Raw genomic sequence first — 26,434 nt, forward strand, 5'->3', positions numbered from 1 at the left:
CTCCACCTCCTGGGTTCAAGCCATTCTCTTGCCTTAGCCTCCAGAGTAGCTGGGGTTACAGGTGCCTGCCACCACTCCTGGCTAACTTTCGTATTTTTAGTAGAGACAGGGTTTCACCATGTTGGCCAGGCTGGTTTTGAACTCCTGACCCCAAGTGATCTGCCTGCCTTGGCCTCCCAAAGTGCTGGATTACAGGCATGCGCCACCACGCCTGGCCCCTGAATCACTCTTTGATGGAAAGCCACCCAACAGAGCGACCCAACCAGGAGCATTCAGGAACCACGGACAATGGTCTTTACATAAGCAAGAAATAAACTTTTATTGTATGTTAGGCCACTAAGCTTTCTTAGTAGCTATTATCCTGTGCTGACTGTTTCAGCTGTGAGAGGTGACTGTGTGCTATTTAGTCTCTGTTCCCCCAGCTCTGTCCTCCTCCCTACTCCACCCTGTTCCGTGATCCAGGATGACATCCATTGTCTGTGTGACTCATGCTCCCTTTTCCTCTTGTTTCCAGCTGGGTTCAGTCAATGGCAGGAACCAGCAAGAGATGAGAAAGTAGGAGAAGAAAGAGAGCAGAGTATTTATTCCTTCAGCTCCCACCTGGCCAGGCTGAGGTTGAACAACAGCTCTGATTCCTTCACCTAAGGCTGCAGCTATTTCTGGGTTCAGCTATCACTGTTGCCATCCCTTGTTCCCTCAAGCCTAAGGCAGTAACAGCTTCCTGCTCTTGCTAGTCCCTGAGTGCTTCCCCATCCCTTGTTGGTTTCCTTAACCCTATGCACATCTCTGTAAAGAGGCCCTTGTTCAAACTCTGCAGTTACCCCCTTTTGAGTGTGCCATGTTTTCTCTCATGAAACTGACATTGACTGATGCATATGATTGTTTAAGGAAGTTTAAATATTCATCAAAGGTCCCTTGAAACTTATTATTATTATTTTGAAACAGGGTCTTGCACTGTTGCCCAGAACGAAGTGCAGTGGTATGATCATGGCTCACTGCAGTCTTGACCTCCTGGGCTCAAGTGATCCTCCCACTTCAGCCTCTCAAGTAGCTGGGACCAGAGGTGTGTGCCACCATGCCCAGCTAATTTTTGTATTTTTTGTAGAGATAGGATTTTACCATGTTGCCAAGGCTGACTTATTTTTAAAATTTATTAGACTTATTGATAGAAATATGTCTTAGGTGACTTTTGCAATAATAATGCTGTATAACAAACCACCCCAACCATGCTTACAATAAGTTTTATTCTCATGCTTGTGGGTATGAATATCAATTATGGTTCAGTTGATCTAGGCTGGGCTCAGCTGGGTTACTCTGCTACAAACTGCTGGCCAGCTGGGCTTGGCTCTGCCTGGCCCTGGGTTCAGTTTGGATCCGATAACTGGGTTTTCTCCTGGGGCCAAGGGCTGAACAGGCAATAGGTCCCTGGGGCATGTTCTTCTAATGGTGGATCACTGGAACTCAGGAGAGAAAGCTGATCCATACAAACATATTTCAGCCTCTGCTTGAGTCCTCATCTGCTAACATCCCTTTGGCTACAGTAAATATTTTGGTCAAACCCAAGGTTGAGGGGCATTGTCCATTCTGAGGCTATGGCAAGGTGTGATGTTCAACTCTTTTACAAGGAAGCGAGGAATTCAAACTAATAATTCATCCCATCACAAATTAAAAGGTCTGTTTGTTGAATATGGAGCTTGTACTTGTGACTTCACTACATTTATTTATTTATTTGAAACGGAGTCTTGCTTTGTCACCCAGGCTGGAGTGTAGTGGTGTGATCTCAGCTTACTGCAACCTCCACCTCCTGGGTTCAAGCGATTCTCCTACCTCAACCTCCCGAGTAGCTGGGATTACTACCTCCGAGTAGTAGTGTGTGCCACTACGCCTGGCTAAGTTTTGTATTTTTAGTAGAGACAGGGTCTCATAATGTTGGCCAAGCTGGTCTCAACCTCCTGACCTCAAATGATCCACCTACCTTGGCCTCCAAAAGTGCTGAGATTACAGGCATGAGCCACCATGGCCTGCCTACACTTAATATTAATTTAAACCATAGTAACCATAGGAGACTTTTCAACTCACAAAAGATGCCCTTCAAATAATAATTGCTAACACTATGGCAAATGTTACTTCCCAAGCACTGTTTTAAGGACTTTACATTTATTAACTCATTTAATTCTTAAAACAACCTCATGAGGTAGGTGCTGTTATCATCCATATTTTTGCAACTGAAGATGCTGAGGCACAGAGATGTTTAATCACTCGTTTAAGGTCACATAGCGGGTTGGGAGCAGGAGCAGAGCCAGCCTCTGGAATTCATCTTTTAACTAGGATTGCACAGCCTCTTGAAGACATCAAGATAATTCAGAAGATAATTGAGAAGAAATCCACAGCCCCTCGAGTCTGCACCCCCTTTGCCCTCCTCCATGTCAATGATATACAACCATTCACCCATCCTTCTTGACTCCCAGGGTCAGGCTGAAGTCAGCTGGGCAGCATCCTGGACTTCTGTCCCTCCCTCACTGTTTCGGACTTGGCCCTGGCCCTTCCTGACTGTCTTCCTATCTCCCCTGCATCTCTCCCATTCTCACTAACCTAGACCCTCCGCTTCAACCAGGCAGCAGGGCAGATGTGGGCTCTATATCCAGTAGAACTGATTCCAGTCCCCTCTGTGTCCCTCTACAGTTCTGATTTTCACTTTCCTCATGTGAAAGGGAGACAAATACAACACTGAAGACCCAAGATTGTTCTGAGCATCAAATGATAGAATAAAATTCATTCATTCCTTTCTCCATCAGATGGTTTTTGAATATCAACTATGAGCCAGCCCCTATGCTGGGGATACAATGGAAAGCAAAACAGGAATGGCATTGCCTTTCAGGGAACAGGGGAAACAGACAGCAAACAAACACACACAGAGTAATATGCAATTACAAACTCTGATCAGTGTTGTGACTGGAAGGTACTGGATGCTGGCTGTCAGGGCACGAAAGAGGACTTGGACCTAGTCTGTGGCTAGGAATGGTCTCCTTGAGGAACTAACATTTAACCAGAGACAGAAGGGTAAAAGTCAGAGAAAAGAAGCACAGGTGAGTGGAGGAGTCTTTTTCTTTTGTGTGTGTGTAAAACAGTCTTGCCCTGTTGCCCAGGCTGGAGTGCAGAGGTGTGATCTCAGCTCACTGCAATCTCTGCCTCCTGAGTTCAAGAGACTCTCCTGCCTCAGTCTCCCGAGTAGCTGGGACTACAGGCATACACCACCATGCCTGGCTAATTTTTTTGTATTTTTAGTAGAGACAGGGTTTCTCCATGTCGGCCAGGCTGGTCTCAAACTCCTGACCTCAAGTGATTCAACTGCCTCAGCCTCCCAAAGTGCTGGGATTACAGGCGTGAGTCACTGTGTCCAGCCTGGAGGAGTGTTTTGAAGAGAGGGAATAGCAGGTGAGAACTTGAATAAGCTTCACGGCTCACTGAGATCCTAGCACAATCTGTTTAGAACCTTCCCCACAATTGAGGACCCAGCCCCACACACCTATTACTTAATCCTCATCCTTGAGCAAGTGACACCACTTGCTTTTTCCTTGAGATTATGACAAGCCTGGATGTTTTGTTCCCACTTCTTCAGTCCTCTGAAGAGCTGACCCCTCATCTTTTTCCTTTCAATGTACATTTATTGAGCATCAGCAAAGGCTGAATTTGAAGAAGAGGAAGGGTTACTGATGATTTGGGTGGGAAAACACTCCCAGCACTCATGGGAATAGTTCATTCAGTCAATGAATGGTGCCTACTCTGAGCCAGGCCCATGCAAGGCTCTGCGAGCAGAACAAGGAATAAGACATGGTCCCATTCCTCTGGAGTCAAGCAATTGCTAACTGGCAATCACCACCTTGTTGGCCCAAATTGTTCTACTTTCTTCTTCCCTGAGCACTTCTCTTGGTAGGAATTGCTGTTTTAACTGGGCCAAGATGCAAAGCTAGCTTAATCAGTCTTCCAGGAACAACTTTCAGAAAACTCAGTTATGGCACTAGAATCTGTTGGCTCAATCTGGTCCCATGTGGACCACTTGAAGCTTCTCCCATAACGGATGAGTAGGTAGGGGCTTCATTGTGAAAGGTAAAAAGAGTTTGTCCTTTGGCCCAGCAAGACCAGTGCCAGAGGTGGGTATACTGGGCACTGGGAGTAGCTGGAAAGACCAAATATAAGGGAGATTCAGGTTACTTAATAATTTGCCAATTTGTCAAAGCTGATCGCTGGAAATGGGTCCATAGCCAGGGAGAAGTGGAAGTCCTATAATGGTAGTAAAATGGATCCACCACAGTGAAAAAGCCTGGGGTCACCACTGGGGGAAGCTACCCTCAGACTGATCCCAGACAGGGCCTGTAGTGTGATGTGCACAGGCTGGACAGCCATCAGGGCTCCAGGTGGACTTGGACAGCCATCTCTTCTTTAGTCCTCAGTGTAAGAGTTAAAGAAAGAGGAAAGAAACACGAAAAGCAGCTCAACAGTCAAAGACAGGTTTATTTTGGAGAATAAACCTGAGAGGGGCTTCTGGCCGATTTCAGTCATGAGTGCTCTCTCTTACAGACTAAGAGTATTGGTTTTAGGGTGAGAGAGCTTATCACAGGCTTGGAATGTTTCTATGTGTGGGAGAAATTTATTGCAGGTTGGCTCTGGTCGGAGAGGAGGCAGTCTTGGGCTGGCATGTCTCTGGTTGGGGAGGGATTTATCTTATGGTTAGAGTGTTTCTGGTCAGAGATGTCATTTGTGGTTTATGGTCATGCTGACCTTAGACATTAGGCTGATGCCCTTTGGATTTAGGTGGTTTTTGATCAAGGTGAACTTTAAAATGGCAGTGCTTGTCCAAGATGGTGATACTCCTGCTCTGTCAATCCTGACCCTATAGTTATAAAAAGGACGAGGGGTGGCATGTTCTTTCTGGCTACTTCCTGCTGATTGGGGGACAGAGAGTTTTCTGGTCTCAGATTGACTGTAGGAGTAACACTCTGTATTTGTTTCTGGGTAGTTGTCTGTGAAATGGCAATGATCCTTTCAGTTAAAAATATTTGAAAAAAGGTTAATTAGGCAGGGTAAGAACATTAGTCCTAGGCATGTTATTAGAAGAGAAGGCCCAGAAATGGGATGACCCATGCTATGATTTTGTTCCCAAACCAATAATCTGTTTGGTTGTTTTGGTATTCTCTTACCTTTTCAGCCCTTTCTTTAAATTTTTCAGCAGTGTCTTTTACTAGGCCCAATTGGCTGAGATAGAAACAACATTCCTTACTTAATGAGAGGCAGAGGCACATATTTGGAAAGGCCTGTGTGTTATTTTCTGTTAGTAACCATTTTTCCTGCTATGAGGATAATAATTAAGCAAAATGCTACAGTAACTGAGATTCTCTGTCTGATATTCCACCCTGAGGCTGCTACGGTATATAATCCTACTGCAAATAGTAGAGGGAGTAAAGCAGTTCCCACAGGGTGGCATAGTCAATAATTTCCATTAAAAGGTTTTAATATTTGGCTGAGAAGGAGAGGTCGGAAGGACAAAAAGTATTTGGTGAAGTAGGGGTGAGACTGAGTAAGATGAGTAGTTCTCACTTAGTTACTTATTTTTTATGATTTTCAGCTTAAGATTTCCTATTTCTTTACGTTGATATTTAGGATGTTCCTTTGGTCTGCCAGGGGTTGCTTCCTCAGCTTTCCAGGCTTTGACTTGAGTGTGATGTACCCAGGAGTTGATTCCTGTAACAGATACTGTCTCAGTTACCCTGGGTTCCATGGACTTACTAGACGTGGGGGTGAAGGATTCTGGGCACACTCAGTTATTAGTTGTCAGTGCCAGCAGTGAAGAGATTTCCTCATGTGATGATCAGAGGCTTAGAGGCAGCGCCTGCTGAAACAGCTAGTTTTCAGTTCATAGGGCTATAAGAAAGCACAGCTTATTTTGGAAACTTGTAGCCAGAAAAGTTAGAATTTAATTTAAATGGTAGAAAATAATAAAAATTGAAGAACATTTTGCAACACTAGAATTTAATAACAGGTGTGCTATAGTTTTTGAAACATAATTTCCTTTATTCAATTTCCCGTTTTTATTAAAAGATGAATCATGGTAGGAATGGCTTGTTTTATTACACTTGGCTTAATTATTTGCATACAGTGCAGCAAGAATAATTATTTGTTACATAGGCCTTTTAAATTGGCATTGATGGAACTTTTTTCCACAGAAGGAATCTCAGATAAGACTTTTTAAAGCTGAGCCCAGCCATGGAATTGTACTATTAAATACCTATTAGTTTCCCCTTGAGATTCCAAAATGACTTGGGGCTCCTGGCCTATCAGAAAGTGACATTCTTTACTTACCGCAGATCAGAAACCCTGTACAGGGACTGTGTACACAAAACATGAGGCCAGTTTCCCAATGGCTTCCTTGGCTTCATAAGTCAGGTTTGATTCCTTAAAGGAAAGCACACCATTCCAGTCAAAGCCTTGGTAAAATAACCAGTGTTTCCAATTGTGTCCTGTTACAAAAGAAAACAGATTCTTATTGCACTTATGCAAATAACTATATTGGCACAGCTTAAGAATACTCAGTTTCCAAATTCTGGAGAAAGTCAGGTAGAGAGAAACAAGTATGCTCCAAATTTTGTTCATGGGAGTATACTAAATTGTTAAAAGCTGTCAATAGCTCAAAAGAAGAGTTTCTTTGACTTTGAAAAGCAAAACAAAGGATTATCACTATTTTAAGCAAAACGTCAAAGAGATCACTTCTGTCTCCTGTTAGTTCAATTAATGCAGTTAATTTCTGTCCTGCTTGATATTAATGAACATATTAGCTCTTCAAGAGTCCTGAATGTTTTTCCTCTATTCTGATGTTACAGTCTCCAAAGTTATCCAAAACCTCCATTCAAGAGCACCTGTTAGAGCTTTATAGCTGATTATAAGACTATCTTCTAAAGAGGACCAAAACAACGCAACAATTGTTTATGGATGACAAAAAGTTTTAGAGTAACTGTAGCTAAAGTCACAATTGACAAGGATATCTGTTACCTTTGTGGCACACAATAATTTTAACATAACAATTATAATTATTACCGATAACATACACTAAGATATATCAGAATTATAGGAGTCTCCCATAACTTTGGAACACATACCAATAACGTATTTATACAAATATAGCCCAAAGAAAGCCAAACACCATTTTATATTTGACAATGCTTTCTGTATGATTTTATACCGAATTTCACCATTATATTAGTATGCTATTAATGTTAAGCTCAATTTTTAACAAAACCTTGTAGACAAATTTACTCAACTTTAATGTTTGACCATAAGGTAAAGATTTTTATAGACCCTTTTTAACCCTTTATAATTTTTGCTAAAAATCAAGTTAGTGCTTTAAGAGAAACCTGTGCTTTTATTTTAATGCTCAATTTACAGAAAAACTGGATCATACCCCTTCAACTTTAGCCAGTATGTTTACACAGAATTTCCTTTACAATTAACCTTTCAAAAATTGCTTAAACCTTCATTTTTATTTTATTCAACTTAAAACAGTTCTTTAACCTTTAAATCTAGGTAAAAATCCACATTACATTTTCATGCCTCCTTATAATCTTTTTACCAAAAGTTTATGTAAACTTTTTTCAGTAGTCTTAAATACATGTCACACTGTTAACTTTTAGCAACCTTTACTTTTGTTGGTGAGTTTGGGATTTTATTTTTATTTATTTATTTTTGAGATGGAGTTTCACTCTTGTCACCCAGGCTGGAGTGCAATGGTGCAATCTCAACTCACTGCAACCTCCAACTCCTGGATTTAAGCGATTCTTCTGCCTCAGCCTCCCGAGTAGCTGGGATTACAGGCGAGTGCCACCATACCCAGCTAATTTTTATATTTTTAGTAGAGATGGGGTTTCACCATCTTGGCCAGGCTGATCTCAAGCTCCTGACCTCAGGTGATCCTCCCGACTTGGCCTCCCAAAGTGCTGGGATTACAGGCATGAGCCACTGTTCCCAGCCAAGCTTGGGATTTTAATTATGTACTAGGTGTAGAGCCTAGGACTAGACAGAAGTGCAGATAAAGTCTGACTTATCCAAGCATTTAACTCCATGTGTCCTAGGTCTTACCTAGCTTCAATGAATCAATGAAGGCCACTTGTACAGCTAAGAGTTATAGTGGCATTTTATAAAGCATGCAGGAGGCCTAATCACTTTTAAATTGTACATTTCTTTTCCTTTCTTTTTTTTTTTTGAGACTCAGTCTTGCTCTGTCGCCCCAGGCTGGAGTACATTGGCACAATCTTGGCTCACTGCAGTCTCCATCTCCTGGGTTCAAGCAATTCTCCTGTCTCAACCTCCTGAGTAGCTGGGACTACAAGCACATGCCACTATGCCCAGCTAAATTAATTTTTGTATTTTTGGTACAGGCAGGGTTTCACCATATTGGTAAGGTTGGTCTCGAACTCCTGAAATGCCTCAGCCTCCCAAAGCGCTGGGATTACAGGCATGAACCACTGCGCCCACCCTAAATTGTACCTTTCTTACATAAATTTCCTTTTATAAAATTTTTTACGACGTACACAGACAATTTCTGACTTGCCTCAACTTTCTGACTTGTTGTAAACATTCCTTTCTTTAAACAATCAGTTAATTTACTTTAGGACAAGACGTTACCATATAAGATTCTTTTTTATATAAATTATCTTTTCTTTAATTTCAAGATTAGAAGTTAGGGTATTTCACTAAATAGTTCAAGATGGAGCTATCTTTATTAAACCAATATTAATGTTTAATTTATTAAACAATTACACAAGCAAAGATGATTCTGTTTGGGCTGAGTTACAGTTTTATAGCCTCTATGCCAAAATTTAACACCTTATAGTATTTGGCAGAGATAGGTATGAAATTGCTTGATAAATAAATGCAAACAAAAATGTATGCTGGCAACTCTTAAGACATTTCTTTTTATTTATTTATTTATTTATTTATTTATTTATTTATTTATTTATTTATTTTGAGACGGAGTCTCGCTCTGTCACCCAGGCTGGAGTGCAGTGGTGCGATCTCGGCTCACTGTAACCTCCGCCTACCGGGTTCACACCATTCTCCTGCCTCAGCCTCCCAAGTAGCTGGGACTACAGGCGCCCGCCACAACGCCTGGCTAATTTTTTTTTTATATATGTTTAGTAGAGACGGGGTTTCACCGTGTTAGCCAGGATGGTCTCCATCTCCTGACCTCGTGATCCACCTGCCTTGGCCTCCCAAAGTGCTGGAATTACAGGCGTGAGCCACCGCGCCCAGTCAAGACATTTCTAATCTTACTGTACAAGTAGGTTTTAAAGATTGAAGTCATGCGAACTGAAGGTCCTACAACTTTTACTTTGTCCTTAAAAATGTTTGATTTAAGTGCTTATTTTTCTTAGGTCAATTAATTAGAGCTTTTAAAATAGACACTGCACACATAACACGTATATAGCCACACAGACAACCAGAAAAAGATCCAGTAATTATAAGATTTAAAGAAAAATTTCCCTGTTGGATTAATGGCCTTCGGGTGAGGCCCTTTAAAAATAGGGCTAGGAAAACAATTTCCAGAACCTAATAAACAAGCATAGCTGGAAGACAAAGACAGATTTTGGGAAGTACTTAATCACCTCTAATTCTAGGGGTTGCATAAGGAAAACAGATTTTTCCCAAAACGGGATTTGTGGCGCCTTTTTGTTTTCCCAAGGAGTCCCAGGCCACCAGAAGTCATTTTAGGGTCTTTCATACATGCACCAAGAATGGCAAGACAGAGTGGAGAAAAGTAATTCAGTTGACTGGGAGAAAACCTTTCCTAGGAAAATAAGATTTATGAAGAGACAAAACATAAAGGCCCTTTGAATATACTCATAGCTTGGATATCCATTTTATTTAAGCTGAGGACTTTTTTTTTTTTTTTTTTTTTTTTTTAAATCAGGGGTGAGGGTGAAGGTTAGAATTATGTAAATGTTAGGCCAAGTTAAAGGATTGGGTAATGTGCAGGAATTCCGTGTGGTAATGAGAGGGATTTTTCATAGAAAGATCCTAGGTACTGTTTGATTTGCAACAAATCAGACACAGAGAAAGGGCATGAATGCAAGCAATGCCTTCAACCCCAGCCACTTGCCAGAGAGGGAGAATGGCAGAGATGGTTTGATTGGATGGAGCAGTTTTTGAACGGGTAACAGGTGGAGAAGGAGGGGAAGCGGGGTTTGGGGCTGAAGGCTTAGGGGCAGGAGGGGCCGCCGGGTCAGAGGGTTCAGACGGGCGAGGAGCAGATGCAGGGGGATGAGAAGGCAGAGGGGGTTAATATGCAGGGTCAAAAGGGATTTCAGAGGAAGGGGTTTTGAAGGAAGGTGTTTCAGAGGAAGGAGAGACCTGGGGAAGGTTTTCATTAAGAAGAAGGATTTCATGAAGGGTGTAAGCTTGACACAGGGAGGGTCGGGATCTAAGGTAGAAGAAAGCCTGAATATAGAGAACCTCTTGGCATTTGCCATTCCTGGTTATAGAGTTGTCAAGGTCCCTGAGAATTTGAAAGTCAAAGGTGCCATTTTTGGGCCTTCGTCTTGAAAATTTAATTTGCCATTATTTAATTTTTACTGGGGCCAGGCCGTGTTGCAATAAAAATCCAAACACTTTGGCTTTATATTTCCTGTTAGCCAAGTTTGATGAGTTTGTGAAGGAGACAGCCCAGTGGAGAGGATGTGGGAATATGGGATTGTTTGGCACCCATGTGGACTGGTAAGAGGAAGCTGAGGGTGTCTGGTTTAGTTCTAGGCATTCCCAGTCAAAAGACAGAGACCTGGAATCCTCTTTATAAAGAGGATGGTCAAGTTGAGAAGAAAATGGGCGTCCCCAAGATTTCTTCTAGCTTAGTCCCACTGGTCCTCTGAGGACCAGGATGGGAGACCTGACTTTCCCGAGTACCACGAGAAAGAAAGGGGAAGGCAGATCTTACCAGTTAGCTGGATTAGTGTCTGATGTTGGATGTTCCAGGTGGAACTGGCAAAGGGCCTCTTGGACTAGAGCTACAAGAGGTAGGGTGGGGAGGAGAGAAAGACAGAGAGACAGAGAGAGAGAGAGAGAGAGAGAGAGAGAGAGAGGAGGAGGAGGAGGAGGAGGAGGAGGGAGGAATAGGGGAGAAAGCGAAATACCTGATACCCGTTGTGGGCAGTCAGAGGTGGATTCCTGAGACCTGAGGGTTTTGAGGGCTCACTGGAGAGTAGCCCCAGCCCGAGCCTCACAGTCTCCTTCAGGTTAGTTGTCCTCGTCACGCAAATCGCTCAAAAAATAAAGTGAGAGACAAGATGGGGCAGGGGACAGAGACTTTCAGGATCCAGTGGGATGAGCAGCTGCTGTCCACTGCTTTTTGGGTTGCAAGAGAGCCTCTATCCCCAACACCTGTCCTGGCTTTCAGCACCAAATGTAAGAGTTAAAGAGGGAAGAAACACAAAAAGTGGTTCAACAGTCAAAGACAGGTTTCTTTTGGATAATAAACCTGAGAGCGGCTTCTGGCTGATTTTGGTCAGGAGCATCCTGTCTTACAAACTAGGAGTATTTATTGGTTTTAGGGTGAGAGCGCTTATCACAAGCTTGGAATGTTTCTGTGTGTGTGGAAAGTTTACTGTGGGGTTGGAATGTCTCTGGTCGGAGGAGAGGTTATCTCAGGGCTGGCATATCTCTGGTTGGGGAGGGATTTATCTTATGGTTGGAATATTTCTGGTTGGAGATGTCATTTGTGGTTTATGGTCATGCTAACTTTAGCCATTAGGCTGATGTCCTTTGGATTCAGGTGTTTTTTTGATCAAGGTGAACTTTAAAATGGCAGTGCTTGTCCAAGATGGTGATGCTCCTGCTCTGTCACTCAGGGAAGCAGCAGGGCAGCTGCTTGGCTGTGGTTTAGGTAGTCAGGGACCACAGCTAGCTCTGCTATGGAGAAACCCTGATCAAGCTGAAAAACAGTAAATACATTCTCCTTTAATCCACTCTCCCTCCCTGCAGTCATCCCTAGAGCAGGGAGAGAGGATCAGCAACTATAGAGGGTTCACCTTAGAACCACAGTCACCAATCACAACACGATTGTGAAGGAAGAGTTATGCCTGAACTATCCTCTTCCCTGCTTCCAAACCACAGAACTGTTGGAAAAGAGTTTTCCTACTTAAATAGAGCTGTTGTGGGGACAAGAGCCACTTTATTTTAAATGCAAATATGCCTGGTTAACCCCCAGTCCCAGGAGTGCCTCTAAAATGTCTAGCTGGGCCAGGCACAGTGGCTCATGCCTGTAATCCCAGCACTTTGGGAGGCTGAGGTGGGTGGATCACCTGAGGTCAGGAGTTCAAGACCAGCCTGACCAACATGGTGAAACCCTCGTCTCTACTAAAAATACAAAATTAGCCAGTTGTGATGGTGCGTGCCTGTAGTCCCAGTCACTTGGGAGGCAGAGGCAGGAGAATTGCTTGAACTTGGGAGGCAGAGGTTGCAGTGAGCCAAGATCATGCCACTGCACTCCAACTTGGGCAACAGTGTGAGACTCCATCTTCAAAAAAAAAAAAAAAAGTCTAGTTGATATATTACTCTTTATGTATGAACACTTACTCATTGTAAGTTTCCTTCTTATTGTTGCAGAAACCATAGGCTGTGATGCCTGTAGTCACCCATGTATTCCTTTTAGGATACATATGCTTTTTGCCCAAGATATAAGCTGTGGTTTGAGGGGTTGTAGTGTAGAGATCTACCTGCCTTGTGGTGCCCAGGACCACACTTCTAAGTTCCCTTAATAAATCACCCGATACCAACAAACTGGATTTGTGTGCCTCCTCCTTTGGTTTCTCAGCTCCTTCAGCATTTGGGGGTCTCTTTGCATATACAACCCTTTCACAGAACAGTTGGTGATACAGGGGGTTTGAGGGAGTCAGCACTGGCTTTAGAGACAGAACTCCTGGGTGAAAATCCTAGCCCCATTGCTGGCCACATAAGCTTGAATGACTCATGAAAAATCTCATAGGCTCAGTCTTCACATCTGAGAAGTGCCTGACAGTGTTATTACAAGAGCTGAATGAAGGAGGGGAATGCATGTGGAAGCTCTTCGTAAGCAAGGAGGTGTTATACAAATGTCTTCTTTTTTTTTTCCCCCTACATACGTAGTCAGTACAACACTTTTCTGATTGGTCTTGTCAAAGAGGATCTCTTTTCCAGCCTGAAGCTAGAAAATAGTTACCCGCATTTGCTACATTAAAACTCCTTTCTGAGAGACTCCCTTTCTCTGCTGGCTGCCAAGGAGCTCAGACCTGAACTTGGGACTCATCTGCATCAAAATTGTAGATCACACTGGCATTTCCTTCTACTCTTTTCCAAGACTCACTTTCCCAGACTCCGTCAAAAAGAAAAGCACTGGTCTTTTTTTTTTTTTTTTTTAGATGGAGTCACTTTCTGTTACCCAGACTGGAGTGCGGTGCCGCGATCCCGGCTCACAGCAACCTCTGCCACCTGGGTTCAAGTGATTCTCGTGCCTCAGCCTCCCAAGTAGCTGGGATTACAGGTGTGTGCCATCACCCCAGGCTAATTTTTGTATTTTTAGTAGAGATGGGGTTTCACTATGTTGACCAGGCTAGTCTCCAACTCCTGGCCTTAAGTGAGTCACTTGCCTCAGTTTCCCAAAGTGCTGGGATTACACACGTGAGACACTGCACCCGGCCCTATTTTGCATGCACTTTCACGCCATATTTAAAGATTCTTGCTGGTCGTGGTGGCTCACACCTGTAATCCTAGCACTTTGGGAGGCCGAGGCAGGATGATTGCTTGAGCTCAGGAGTTCAAGGCCAGCCTGGGCAAGAGAGTGAGACTTCCTGTCTACAAATTATTATTATTTTTTAATTAGCCAGGTGTGGTGGTGGGTGCCTGTAGTCCTAGCTACTTGGGTGACTGAGGTGGGAGAATCACTTGAGTGCTGGAGGTCAAGGCTATGAGCTACGATTACACCATTGCACTCCAGCCTAGGCGACAGTTTAAAAAATAAATTCTCATATTTGTGACAGCTGGGCCATTAGAATACAATATAATCATGTGTGAGAGGAGCCATGGGAAACACTGAGCCTGGCTTATGAAAAAGGTCCTGCAAATCTAATTTCTTCTGAAGTTCAACAGACTCTTCCAGGCACACAGGCGTTATGTGGCCCCACGGGTCCCTTGCCCGTTAGAGGGATTCAGCCACACCCCAGCTTTCCAGTCCCTGGGGTCTTTTGCCAGGACAGTACCTGTGGAGTGTGGGGTGAAGTGGAGGGTGGAGGTGGGACCAAGGCCGAATTTAGCGACCCCCAGCATAAGCTGCATCAAGGCCACGAGGTTGGAGTGCACGGGAACACAGCATAGCGAGGAAGGAAAGGTAGGGACCGCGGTGATGGACTAGGGGTGGACGCGGGGATTGTGTTTTTCTGTAAGCGGGAGAGCGAAGCGCGATCACCAGTGGCGGAGGAGAAAGGTCCAGGGTAGAGATGGGGGCGCTGGGATGGGGGCGGTTAGGAGAGAAGGGCGGGGGCCGGATCGCTGCGAGGACCGGCTCCGGTAGCCGGGGGAGAGGACGCAGGCGCGGGGCGGGAAGCGCAGGAGACGCAGCTCGCTGCTCCTGGTGGGCGAGTGGAGACGCTACCGACCCGGGTCACGTGAGCCTCCCTGCCCCGTCTCGCCCACCCCTTTCCACACAGAAGTTCGGGGACTCTCAGCTCGGACCACCCACCGGTAGAGTCCGGAGGGTCTGGAGGCGAACGGTGGCGTCTTATAACTTAGCTCAGAGTTCGAGGGACAGAAAATGCACGACTGGAAGCTTCAGGTCACCCAGACTCGGTTCGAATCCTAGCGTCCGCACTTTCCAGCGGATTACCCCACTTTTCCTCGGCTTGCTCTTCTGAAAGGTGAGCTGGTAACTGTCCTCATCTCGTAGGGCCGTTGTGATGAATAAATGACCCCGTGTAGATGAAAAGCGCTTAGCGCGGAGCTCACTGTTTACCTAGCCAGTGTCCCACGCAGGGGCGGTGGTCATCCTTGTCGCCTTCTGGAGTTCTCCTGGGCGCGGGCCACTGGCGGGTCTGTGCGCCGCGGGGTCCGGTGATCCCCAAACCACGACAACGATGTCTGGACGTGTCGGCGCCAGGCTGGGCGCACAGAAAGACCTAGAGCGTGGGCGGGGAGTGGGTGACGGGGGCGGGGACAGCTCCAAGCGTCCTGCACCTGCCCTGCCCGCCGAGACTTTGCCCAGGTCGGTGCCAGGGCAGGGCAGTCGGAGGTCTGGCTGCTAGGCTCCGCGACATCCGGCCGGCCGAGGGCGGCGGGATTCGGGATGACTTCGGGCAGGTGAGTGTCCCCGGGGCAGAGCGGGGCAAGAGGTGAAACTTCGGGAGCCTGGATCGCCGCGGGTCCTTTCTGGCGTCTGCAGAGCCGGCAGGTGCGGGGGCCACAGACGCCGGAGCCCAGGGAGCTGGCGGTTGGAGTCTTAAGTCCAACCGGTTCCCCGCATAGGTGGCTGCAGACGCGAGGTGAGGGCGCCTGCGAAACGAACTCTGCACCCCCAGGAACGGGGAACGCTGGTTTTCCGTGGGAAAATTCCACGTGGAGGTGGCCTCTTGCTGTCGGGAATGTGTGTCGGGGACGCCTGAGTGTGAGAATCGGCTCGGAACTGCGGGGTTCGGGGCTGGCTGTTTGCTTGGAACTCAGAGGCGCTGACCCAGCCTGGGGCCCCTTTTCTGCCCACGGGAGGAACCGCCGTCAGGGGTATGTAGGTGCCCGGGAGCGGGGATTGAGTGGGGCTCTGGACAGTCGGGGAGCCCGGCGGCTTGGTCTCCTTCACAGTCCGCGCAGAGTCAGGGAAAAGTCGGTTTTCAGATCCAGGCGCCCACCGCAGGACAGAGTGAGCGGCGGTTGTGTGGCCCCGGGTGCTAAAGAGCCTCTAGGGAGTGATATAATAATTAATAATAATTTACTATTATATATAATAATAGTAAAGTCTAAATTAATTTTTATAAGCTACGAAGAAGGATCAAGCACACATTTTGTGTTCTTTTATCCCCGAAGTTTATTTTGTTTGTATTTTCCAAAACTCTAAAACAATTGTTAAACATTGACAAAGAAGTCATCTCACAAAAATACAAAAACATGTTTGTGACATGACATCTTGTAAGCATGAAAAATAACACGTTTGGCCGGGCGCAGTGGCTCACACCTGTAATCCCAGCACTTTGGGAGGCTGAGGTGGGCGGATCACTTGGGGTCAGGAGTTCAAGACCAGCCTGGCCAACATGGTGAAACCCGTCTCTACTAAAAACATAAAAATTAGCCGGGTGTGGTGGCAAGTGGCTGTAATTCTAGCTACTTGGGAGGCCGAAGCAGTAGAATGGCTTGAACCCTGGAGGCAGAGGTTGCAGCGAGCCCAGATTGCTCCATTGCATGCCAGCCTGGGCGACAGAGCGAGACTCTGTCTCAAAAAAAAAAAAAAAAAAAAAAAAAAAAAAAAAGTAGCAGCACAGGTTGAACAGAGGATTGGTGGAATGGGGGAAAGGAAGGCAGATTGCATCCATTTACGTCCCTGGCTAAGGCTTTCACTCCTGCGTTCCCCTTCCCCAACTTCCCCCACTCCACATTCCTTAACGGGTGACTGAGAAGGAGGAAGCTGGAAGGCCTGATAATGATGCCAATAAATTTAAAGCTGGCAAATCCTTAGCAAATATGACTTTTCCTCCACCTGTGGAAACACACACAAAAGGTCTGCAGTTTCTTTTTTCTTTTTTTTTTTTTTTGAGACGGAGTCTCCCTGTGTCTCCCAGACTGGAGTGCAGTGGCGCCATCTCGGCTCACTGCAAGCTCCACCTCCCAGGTTCACGCCATTCTCCTGCCTCAGCCTCCTGAGTAGCTGGGACTACAGGCGCCCGCCACCACGCCCGGCTAATTTTTTATATTTTTTAGTAGAGACGGAGTTTCACCTTGTTAGCCAGGATGGTCTCGATCTCCTGACCTCATGATGCACCCGCCTCGGCCTCCCAAAGTGCTGGGATTACAGGCGTGAGCCACCACGCCCGGCCTGCAGTTTCTTTTTAATTGACAAATAATAATCGTACATATTCACGAGGTACATAGTGATATTTTGATATGTATAGTGATAAACATATAGCATAGTGATCAGATCAGGATAATTAGCATATACATCTTCTTAAACATTTATCATTTCTTTGTGTTGGGAACAAACATTCAATATCTTCCTCTTAGCTATTTGAAACTATATTATTATTATTATTTTGAGATGGAGTCTCGCTCCATCGCCCAGGCTGGAGTGCAGTGATACGATCTTGGCTCACTGCAATCTTTGCCTCCCCAGCTCAAGCAATTCTCCCACCTCAGCCTCCTGAGTAGCTGGGATTACAGGCATGCACACGTGCACCACCATGCCCAACGAATTTTTGTAAATTTATTTTATTTTAATTTTTTGAGACAGAGTCTAGCTCTGTCGCCTAGGGTGGAGTGCAGTGGCGCAATCTCAGCTCACTGCAACCTCCACCTCCCAGGTTCAAGCAATTCCCCTGCCTCAGCCTCCAGAGTAGCCGAAATTATAGGCACACGCCACCACACCCAGCTAATTTTTTTGTATTTTTAGTAGAGACAGCGTCTCATCATGTTGTCCAAGCTAGTCCTGAACTCCTGACTTCAAATGATCCACCTGCCTCAGCCTCCCAAAGTGCTGGGATTACAGACATGAGCCACAGTGCCCAGCCTGAAACTATATGTTATTGTAACTATATTCATCCTACAATGTTACAAAATACTGAAATGCATTTCTGCTATCTAGCTGAAACTGTGTAACCATGCCCTTGGACTTCCTAGTGTTCAGGACCATGAGCCAAATAAATTTTTCTGTATAAATTACCCTGTGGTATACCTGTGGTATTTTGTAATGGCAGCACAAAATGGGTTAAGACAGTTTCTATAACTTGATTAGTTTAAATGTATTTATTTTTCTGGGTACCATTGTAGAAAATTTGAAAGTTAAGATGTTACAGAAATATGTGACAAAGATAGTGCAAATTCAAATTACACACACACACACACACACACAGAGTATTTCTGGACTTCGATTTGTTCCATTCACTTATTTGCTTATTCCTGAATTGGTATCATGCTTTTAATAACTGTGGCCTTGCGATAACTTTACTCTTCAGTAGTAATATAGCTATCCTTGTTTTTTTTTTTTTTTTTTTTTTTTTAGATGGAATTTCACTCTGTCACCCAGGCTGGAGTGCAGTGGAGTGATTTCTGCTCACTGCAACCTCCGCCTCCCAGGTTCAAGAGATTCTCCTGCCTCAGCCTCCCGAGTAGCCGGGACTACAGGCGCGTGCCACCACGCCCTCCTGATTTTTTGTATTTTTAGTAGAGATGGGGTTTCACCATGTTAGCTAGGATGGTCTTGATCTCCTGATCTTGTGATCTGCCTACCTTGGCCTCCCAAAGTGCTGGGATTACAGGCGTGAGCCGCCGCACCTGGCCCATCCTTCTTATTTTTAATATCTTCCTTGCTATTCTCATGTGTTACTTCTAATAAATTTTAGAGTCATTTTGACCAATAAAAAATCTGTTCTGCTGGCTTCTGTGGTGTGTGCCTATAGTCCCAGCTACTCAGAAAGCTGAGGCAGGAGGATTACTTGAGCCCAGGAGTTTGGGACCAGCCAGGGCAACACAGTGAGATCCTGGCTCTAAAAAAAGAAAATCCTGGCCGGGTGCGGTGGCTCACGCCTGTAATCCCAGCACTTTGGGAGGCCAAGGTGGGCGGATCATGAGGTCAGGAAATTGAGACCATCCTGGCTAACATGGTGAAACTCCGTCTCTATTAAAAAAAAAAAAAAAAAAAAAAAAATAGTCGGGCGTGGTGGCACACACCTGCAGTCCCAGCTACTTGGGAGGCTGAGGCAGGAGAATGGCATGAACCTGGGAGGTGGAGCTTGCAGTGAGCTGAGATGGCGCCTCTGCACTCCAGCCAGGGCAACAGAGCAAGAAAAAAAAAAAAAAGAAAGAAAATCTTGTTTTGCTTTTATTCATGTGGTTATTATATTGAATTTATAAATTAACATAGGGCAAAGTTACATCTCTACAAAATTGAGCTATTCTAGTCAAGAATAAAAAGAAGGCATCTCAATCTATTCATCTATGTATTTCCCTAATACAATGGTAATTTGCTTAATTCTTTATTTATTCAGTGACAAAATTAATTCTTGATTGTTACAAAAAAAGAAAGAAAAAAGAGAGACTATAGAAACGTGTTCATTGAATAGTGCAGACCACAATTAAGAGCTTGATGTGTGTCATTTCAGGCATACAATCCAATAAAATTTTGAGTTTTTAAGGGCTCATATTTTATATTTTATGTATATTCAGTAATTTGATTGTTTAAAAGGTGCCTTTATTTACTTAGATGTTTAAGCTCTCACATTAGTTTATTTGTTTATTTATTTATTTATTTATTTATTTATTTTTGAGATGGAGTTTCGCTCTTGTTGCCCAGGCTGGAGTGCAGTGGCGTGATCTCAGTCCACTGCAACCTTCACCTCCTGGGTTCAAGCGATTCTTATGTCTCAGCCTCCTGAGTAGCTGGGATTACAGGTGCCTGCCACCACATCTAGCTAATTTTTGTATTTGTAGTAGAGACAGGGTTTCGCCATGTTGGCCAGGTTGGTCTCGAATTCCTGACCTCAGGTGATCTGCCCACTTCGGCCTCCCAAAGTGCCGAGATTACAGGCGTGAGCCACTGTGCCCAGCCTCACATTAGAGTTTCACAAGCTGGTAAATGCTTGGCAAATTGTTTCTCCCAGAGAACTACAAGCATACATTCTTACACATTAAACTATTATCAATACACATCACAATTTTATCAATTACACAGTAAAACAAATTATCAAGTATACAAATACTAAGTTACACAGCTTAAAAGGCATGCAATATATCAGATGTCTGCTCAATTCATTACAAGAAACCCACTTTTTTCTTTTTTTTTTTTGCCAAAGAGAGATTGACAAGAAAAGGAAAAATCACACTTAAGCAAAATAGCTGTAAACGACTTCCAATAGGTATTTCAAAAATTACAAGTTGTTCAGAAATCTTATGAATAAAAATTGCTTTAGCTATATAATATGGTTTGCATGTGTCCCTCAAAGTTCATGTGCTGGAAACTTGATCCCCAATTACACAATGTTAAGAAATGGAGCCTTATAAGAGGTGATTAGGCCAGAAGGGCTCTGTGCTCATGAATGGATTAATGCCATTATCATGGGAGCGGGCTCTTTGTGGTAGGAGTGGATTCCTTATAAAAGGACAAATTCAGCCCCCTCTTGCTCTGTCTGTCACATGCACTCACTTGTTTTTCCACCTTCCACCATGGGATGATGCAGCAAGAAGGTCCCCAGATGTGTCCCCTGGATCTTGGACTTCCCAACCTCCAGAACATGAACTTCTGTTCCCTGTAAATTACCCAGTCTCAGGTATTCTGTTATAGCAGCACAAAACAGCACAAAACAGCACAAAACAGACCAAGGCAGTGTGATAACAGAGCACTCTTTCCTTTTAAAACATATTTATAAATTAAAAGGTATATTCTACATATTCTGCACAAGACAAAAACCACATTTTACCAAAAATATTTAATTGTTCCCTCCCATTCTTTTTCAGAACTTAACAGGGAGGGCCCTGTTAAGTTGCCCACTAAAATTTAAGCATTTGATGAAATGTAATGTCTGGAGATATTAAAGACATGTGCTTCCATACAGTGTAGATTTTCAAAATGAAAATCCATAACAGCACAAGATGAGACTTATAGGAAGACGTTAAATGATCACTGTGAGACCTGATTACAATCCAATAAAAATCAGTGGTTGCACAAATCTGATGTATACTGGTACAAATGCAGTAGATATAAACATACAGTGAGCAGGCAAATAATCAGATAGGCCCCACTTTCAATGTTTGAAATGACAGGAGGAATAAACCGTGTAAGGTCTAGAGTGCTCCTAGTTCCAGGGATTTTAGTTCAGTATGATACTAAAAATATACAAGTATTGGGCAGGCCATTTTGGTACTTAATCTCTCTAAATTTCCTATATATTAACAAGATTCTAGCATGGCAATAGATTTAAAGAAGATTTATAACTCAAGACTGCATGATTTCAGGAAATGTCAGTTGGTACCACCCATAGGCACATCTTGAATGCTGAAAACCAAGAATCTTTTGCTAAGTGCCCAAGAGATCAAGATCGTATGGGCCACCTAAGAGTCTGCCACATAAGTCCCACATGTTTCTTCTTAAGTATCTGCCTGCCTGGGTCATTTTGTGTTGTGTTGTTAATTTGAAGCAGATTTCTGCTTTCATTATGTTTTCTGAGTTGTTGGCTTATAGAAACCTCTATAGGGTAGTGGTTAAAAGTGTGGTCTGCTTTTGAATTCTGCATCTGTCATAACCAAGAGAGCAGGTTACTTTTCCCATTTAGCTTCAGCTATCTCATCTGTTAATTGGTGGAGTAATCAAACTTCTCTCGGCCAGGCGTGGTGGCTCATGCCTGTAATCCCATCAGTTTGGGAGATTGAGGCAGGCAGATCACCTGAGGTCAGGAGTTTGAGACCAGCCTGGCCAACATGGTGAAACCCCGTCTCCACTAAAAATACAAAAAATAGCCGGGCATGGTGGTGGGCACCTGTAATCCCAGCTATTCAGGAGGCTGAGGCAGGAGAATCACTTGAACCTGGGAGGTGGAGGTTGCAGTGAGCTGAGATTGTGCCACCGCACTCCAGCCTGGGTGACAAAGTGGGACTCTGTCTCAAAACAAAACAAATAACAACAACAAAACAAAAACAAAAAGTAAAACTTCTCTTGTTATGCTCTTGTGAGGACTAAATGAGATAATGCATACAAAGCTCTTGGCAGGTGGTCTAGAACATACTAAGTGGTCATTAGATAATTATTATTATTAATTTTTTACTATATTTTTGTCACCAGATACCCTACTAAAATTTTACTAATAGTTTCTCATCTAATACATTTTAGTTTTCTGAATATGTAGTTATTTCATCTGTAAATAATACTTTTTATTTCCCTTTTCATTATTTATCTTTTTATTCCATAAGCTAATCTTACCTGCATTGATTAGCACTTCCATGACGATGTTAGATAATAGCAGTGGGCTTTTATTTATTTTTTTTTTTTGAGACAGAATCTCCCTCTGACACCCAGGCTGGAGTGCAGTGGTGCAATTTTGACTCACTATAACCTCTGCCCTCTGGGCTCAAGTGATCTTCCCACCTCAGCCTCCCAAGTAGCCGGGACCACAGGCCTGGGCCACCATGCCCAGCTATTTTTTTTTTTTTTTTTTTTTTTTTCCAGTAGAGACATTCACCATGTTGCTGGTCTCAAACTCCTGAGCTCAAATGATCCGCCTGCCTTGGCCTCCCAAAGTGCCGGGATTACAAGCGTGAGCCACCATGCCCAGCCTATTATTTTTTTAGAGATGGGGTCTCAGTTGCCCAGGCAGTAATGCAATAGTGCAATCATAGCTCACTACAGCCTTGAACTCGTGGGCTCAAGGGATTCTCCTGCCTTAGTCTCCTGAGTAGCTAGAACTACAGGCACATGCCACTGTGCTTGGCTATTTTTCAATTTTTTTGTAGAGACAGGGTCTCGCTTTGTTGCCCAGGCCAGTGTTGAACTCCTGGTTTCAAGTGATCCTCCTGCCTCGGTCTCCCAAAGTGCTCAGATTACAGGCATGAGCCACTAAGCCTGGTCAGGTTACATTTGAATTGCGTTGTCAGAATGTATGATCTGAACTATTTCTACTTTATTACAGTTTTCTTTATGTCCTAATATGTGGCCAATTTTTATAAATGTTCAAGAGCTCTTTAAGAGAATACAAATTACATCATTTTGTTGTTCTGCTGCTTTAAAATATTTTTGAGACTTGATCAAGTTAGACATGTCAGCATCTCTAACTATCTTTGTATTTCTGATCCTTCTTTCATACCCTGCCATTTTTTCTTTGTATACTTTAATGCTGTTATTAGTGGATAAAGTTCATGGCTATCTGTTTTGGTATCATGCATTTGATCACTGTAAGTGGTCTTTTTGTCCTATTTAATACTCTTTTTTATTGCCTTGAATTTAGCTATGCTGACATTAGCATTACTAACCTTTTTTTTTTTTTTTTTTTTTTTTTTTTTAAGAAGGAGTCTCGCTCTGTTGCCAGGTTGGGGTGCTGTGGCATGATCTTGGCTCACTGCAACCACTGCCTCCTGGGTTCAAGCCATTTTTCTGTCTCAGCCTCCCAAGTAACTGGCACTACAGGCATGCGCTACCATGCCCAGCTAATTTTTGTACTTTTAGTAGAGACCAGGTTTCACCATGTTGGCCAGGATGGTCTCGATTTCTTGGCCTCATGATCTGCCCGCCTTGGCCTCCCAAAGTGCTGGGATTATAGGCGTGAGCCACCATGACCAGCCTCTAACCTTTTTTTTTTTTTCCTGGATTTTTTTTTTTTTTGCCATCCTTTTATTTGTAATTTTTCTAAGTCCCTTTGTTGCAACTTGATTCTTTCCTCCTCTGTTTATCAGAAATCAATTTTAGTGATCAATATAAGCTATATGCTTAGCTTACATTTTTCCTGAAGTTATCAGTCTCATATACATTACATAATCAATAAAAAAGATTTTAACATAATCTGTTCTTTTGTGTCCCAACAGCTCGAGATTTCTGTGGCTCCTCAAGATATTAGTCATAATCTTGGGACTTGGCGTTGCTGGTTTTATGTTCGGAAGCACGTTCCTTCAAGCAGTGTTCAGTAGCCTCAAGCCAGAGCTCCCAAGTCCTGCCCCGGATGTCCAGAAGCTGAAGCTTCTGTCTGAGGAACATCTCAGGAACCTCTTTTCCTACGATGGAATCTGGTGAGAGACTGAGTGTTCTTTCTTTCACCTTAGTGCACACATCTTCCTTGCTCCTCCTCTGGAGTACTGGCCCCATTGTACAGATGGTTCTCTTGCTTTTCTAAACCTGTGCTGAATGCGCAAGTTACTGCAAGCCAGGATCGGGCTTGGTCTATAGGATCCAGTCTATGTCCTCTATAGCACCCAGTAAAATCCCTGAAAACTTTGGAGAGCATGTAGTTTTTGATCAAAACCGCAGAAAAGATGCTGCTTCTCTGTCCCTCTGCCCTCCTTTCATGGTGGGGTGAGATACAACTGACAGTCATGTAGCTCTCAGATTTAAAGAAGTTAGGTGCAGGGGATAATTCAAGAGGAAAAGTCTTCAGCCTTTCTCTGTCCCTACTTCCTTCCCTTTGTCCCTTTGTCTCTGTGAGGGGCCAGGGCAGGGGATTCCAGGGTCTCATCATCTCAGAATAGTTGGGTGTAGGAAAGAAGATTTTCAGAGTAAACTACACATTGGATTAGGACTCCGGTTTCCTCTCACCCACCAGCCTACCCACCCAATCCATATTTACAATCCTCTTGCTTGTTTCAGGCTGTTCCCGAAAAATCAGTGCAAATGTGAAGCCAACAAAGAGCGGGGAAGTTACAACTTTCAGGATGCCTATGGCCAGAGCGACCTCCCAGCAGTGAAAGTGAGGAGACAGGCTGAATTTGAACACTTTCAGAGGAGGTAATACAGGCCATGAAGGCTCTTGGGTTCTGAGATGGAACAAAAGCTCTCCCTATGTCCTGAGGGTGTGAGTCTTAAGAGAAAAAGCAGGAAGGAATTCTCTCTCTTGCAAGGGTCCCTGGGAGGAACTATTAGGAATGAAACAAAAAGAAGGAATTGAGGAAATCATCCTTAAATGAAGATTTACTAAACTTTGTATGTATAAAACATTTCATAACAACAACAACAAAAAGCTGGGGCTGGTGACCCATGTCTGTAATTCTAGCATTTTGGGAGGCCAAGATGGGAGGATAGCTTGAGCCCAGGAGTTTGAGACCAGCTTGGGCAATATAGTGAGATCCCACCTCTACAAAAAAAAAAAATTAAAATTAGCCAGGCATGATGGTGCACGCCTATAGTCCCAGCTACTCAGGAGGCTGAAGTGAGAGGATCACTTGAGCCCAGGAAGTTGAAGCTGCAATGAGCCGTGATCACACCACTGCACTCCAGCTTGGGCAACATATTGAAACTCTGTCTCCAACAAAAGCAAAAACAAACACAAAAAAAACAAAAGGAATGGAGATAGTTTGAAATATCTGGTGGTACAGCCTCCATGCACCCAGGCCATCATAGCAGGTGATTTTGTAGTCATCACCAAGTTGCCTTATTTTTTTCACTTATATGTTGAGAGCATACTATCCCTGTGCTATATGCAAGGAGTGTATCCTTTTGTTTTAGATTACAAGGAGCGTCAACACTCAGGTGTATCAACCAGGATTGTTGGTTGAAAAGGGCAGAACTTGGCTGGGCGCGGTGGCTCACGCCTGTAATTCCAGCACTTTGGGAGACTGAGGTGGGAGGATCACTTGAGGTCAGGAGTTTAAGACCAGCCTGGCCAACATGGTGAAACTCCATCTCTACTAAAAATACAAAAATTAGCCAGGTATGGTGGTACACGCTTGTAATCCCAGCTGCTTGGGAAGCTGAGGCAGGAGAATCACTTGAACCCAGGAGGTGGAGGTTGTAGTGAGCCAAGATTGTGCCATTGCACTCCAGCCTGAGCAACAGAGCGAGACTTCATCTCAAAAAAAAGAAAAAAGTAAACAAAACAAAAACAAACCAACAAAACAACAAAATAAAAACAAACAAACAAAACAAGGAAAGGGCTGAACTTGGCCGGGCGTGGTGGCTCACGCCTGTAATCCCAGCACTTTGGGAGGCCGAGGTGGGCGGATCATGAGGTCAGGAGATGGAGACCATCCTGGCTAACATGGTGAAAACCTGTCTCTACTAAAAATACAAAAAATTAGCTGGGCGTGGTGGCGGGTGCCTGTAGTCCCAGCTACTTGGGAGGCTGAGGCAGAATGGCATGAACCCGGGAGGCAGAGCTTACAGTGAGCCGAGATCACGCCACTGCACTCCAGCCTGGGTGACAGTGAGACTCTGTCTCAAAAAAAAAAAAAAAAAAAAAAAAAAAATTGGGCTGAACTTGATTCTGGATGGCTTACATCAAAAGGGAATTTGTTAGAAGGATGCTGGGGCCTTACCAAACCCATAGGTGGTAGGATGTCCAGGCTAGGAAATCAGGTAAGAACTAAAGGAGCATGAAGAACTGGTCAGGCTCCAGGGCCATCTGTTCCCCATATTGTCGGTGCTTCTGCAATGAACTGTCCCCAGGTCACTACCTTAGTGCTCAATTAACTGAGCCTAACTCATGAATGGAAAGGAAGGGAAAGGGTGCATCAGACCCCTCCAGGTTTGACTTTTGAAGCT

The 26,434-nt window shown here is 44.1% G+C and overlaps 1 protein-coding gene across 2 annotated transcripts in view; it reads left to right on the plus strand.

Annotated features, from left to right (window-relative positions):
- The first annotated feature begins 15,254 nt into the window (after positions 1-15,254).
- Positions 15,255-26,434, plus strand: part of B4GALNT2 (beta-1,4-N-acetyl-galactosaminyltransferase 2 (SID blood group)) — a 36,154-nt gene continuing 24,974 nt past the window's right edge. The window contains exons 1-3 of one of the 2 annotated variants that reach the window (XM_008013044.3): positions 15,255-15,366; positions 23,770-23,970; positions 24,545-24,682. In XM_008013044.3, the coding sequence (XP_008011235.1) occupies positions 15,353-15,366; positions 23,770-23,970; positions 24,545-24,682 (353 nt within the window). In that variant the 5' untranslated portion in view covers positions 15,255-15,352. Of the gene's footprint in view, positions 15,367-15,768; positions 15,784-23,769; positions 23,971-24,544; positions 24,683-26,434 lie in introns of those variants that run through there. The other variant, XM_073005414.1, reaches the window with a different exon arrangement.

Source organism: Chlorocebus sabaeus, chromosome 16 (genome assembly GCF_047675955.1).
Source record: "Chlorocebus sabaeus isolate Y175 chromosome 16, mChlSab1.0.hap1, whole genome shotgun sequence".
Taxonomy (NCBI): domain Eukaryota; kingdom Metazoa; phylum Chordata; class Mammalia; order Primates; family Cercopithecidae; genus Chlorocebus; species Chlorocebus sabaeus.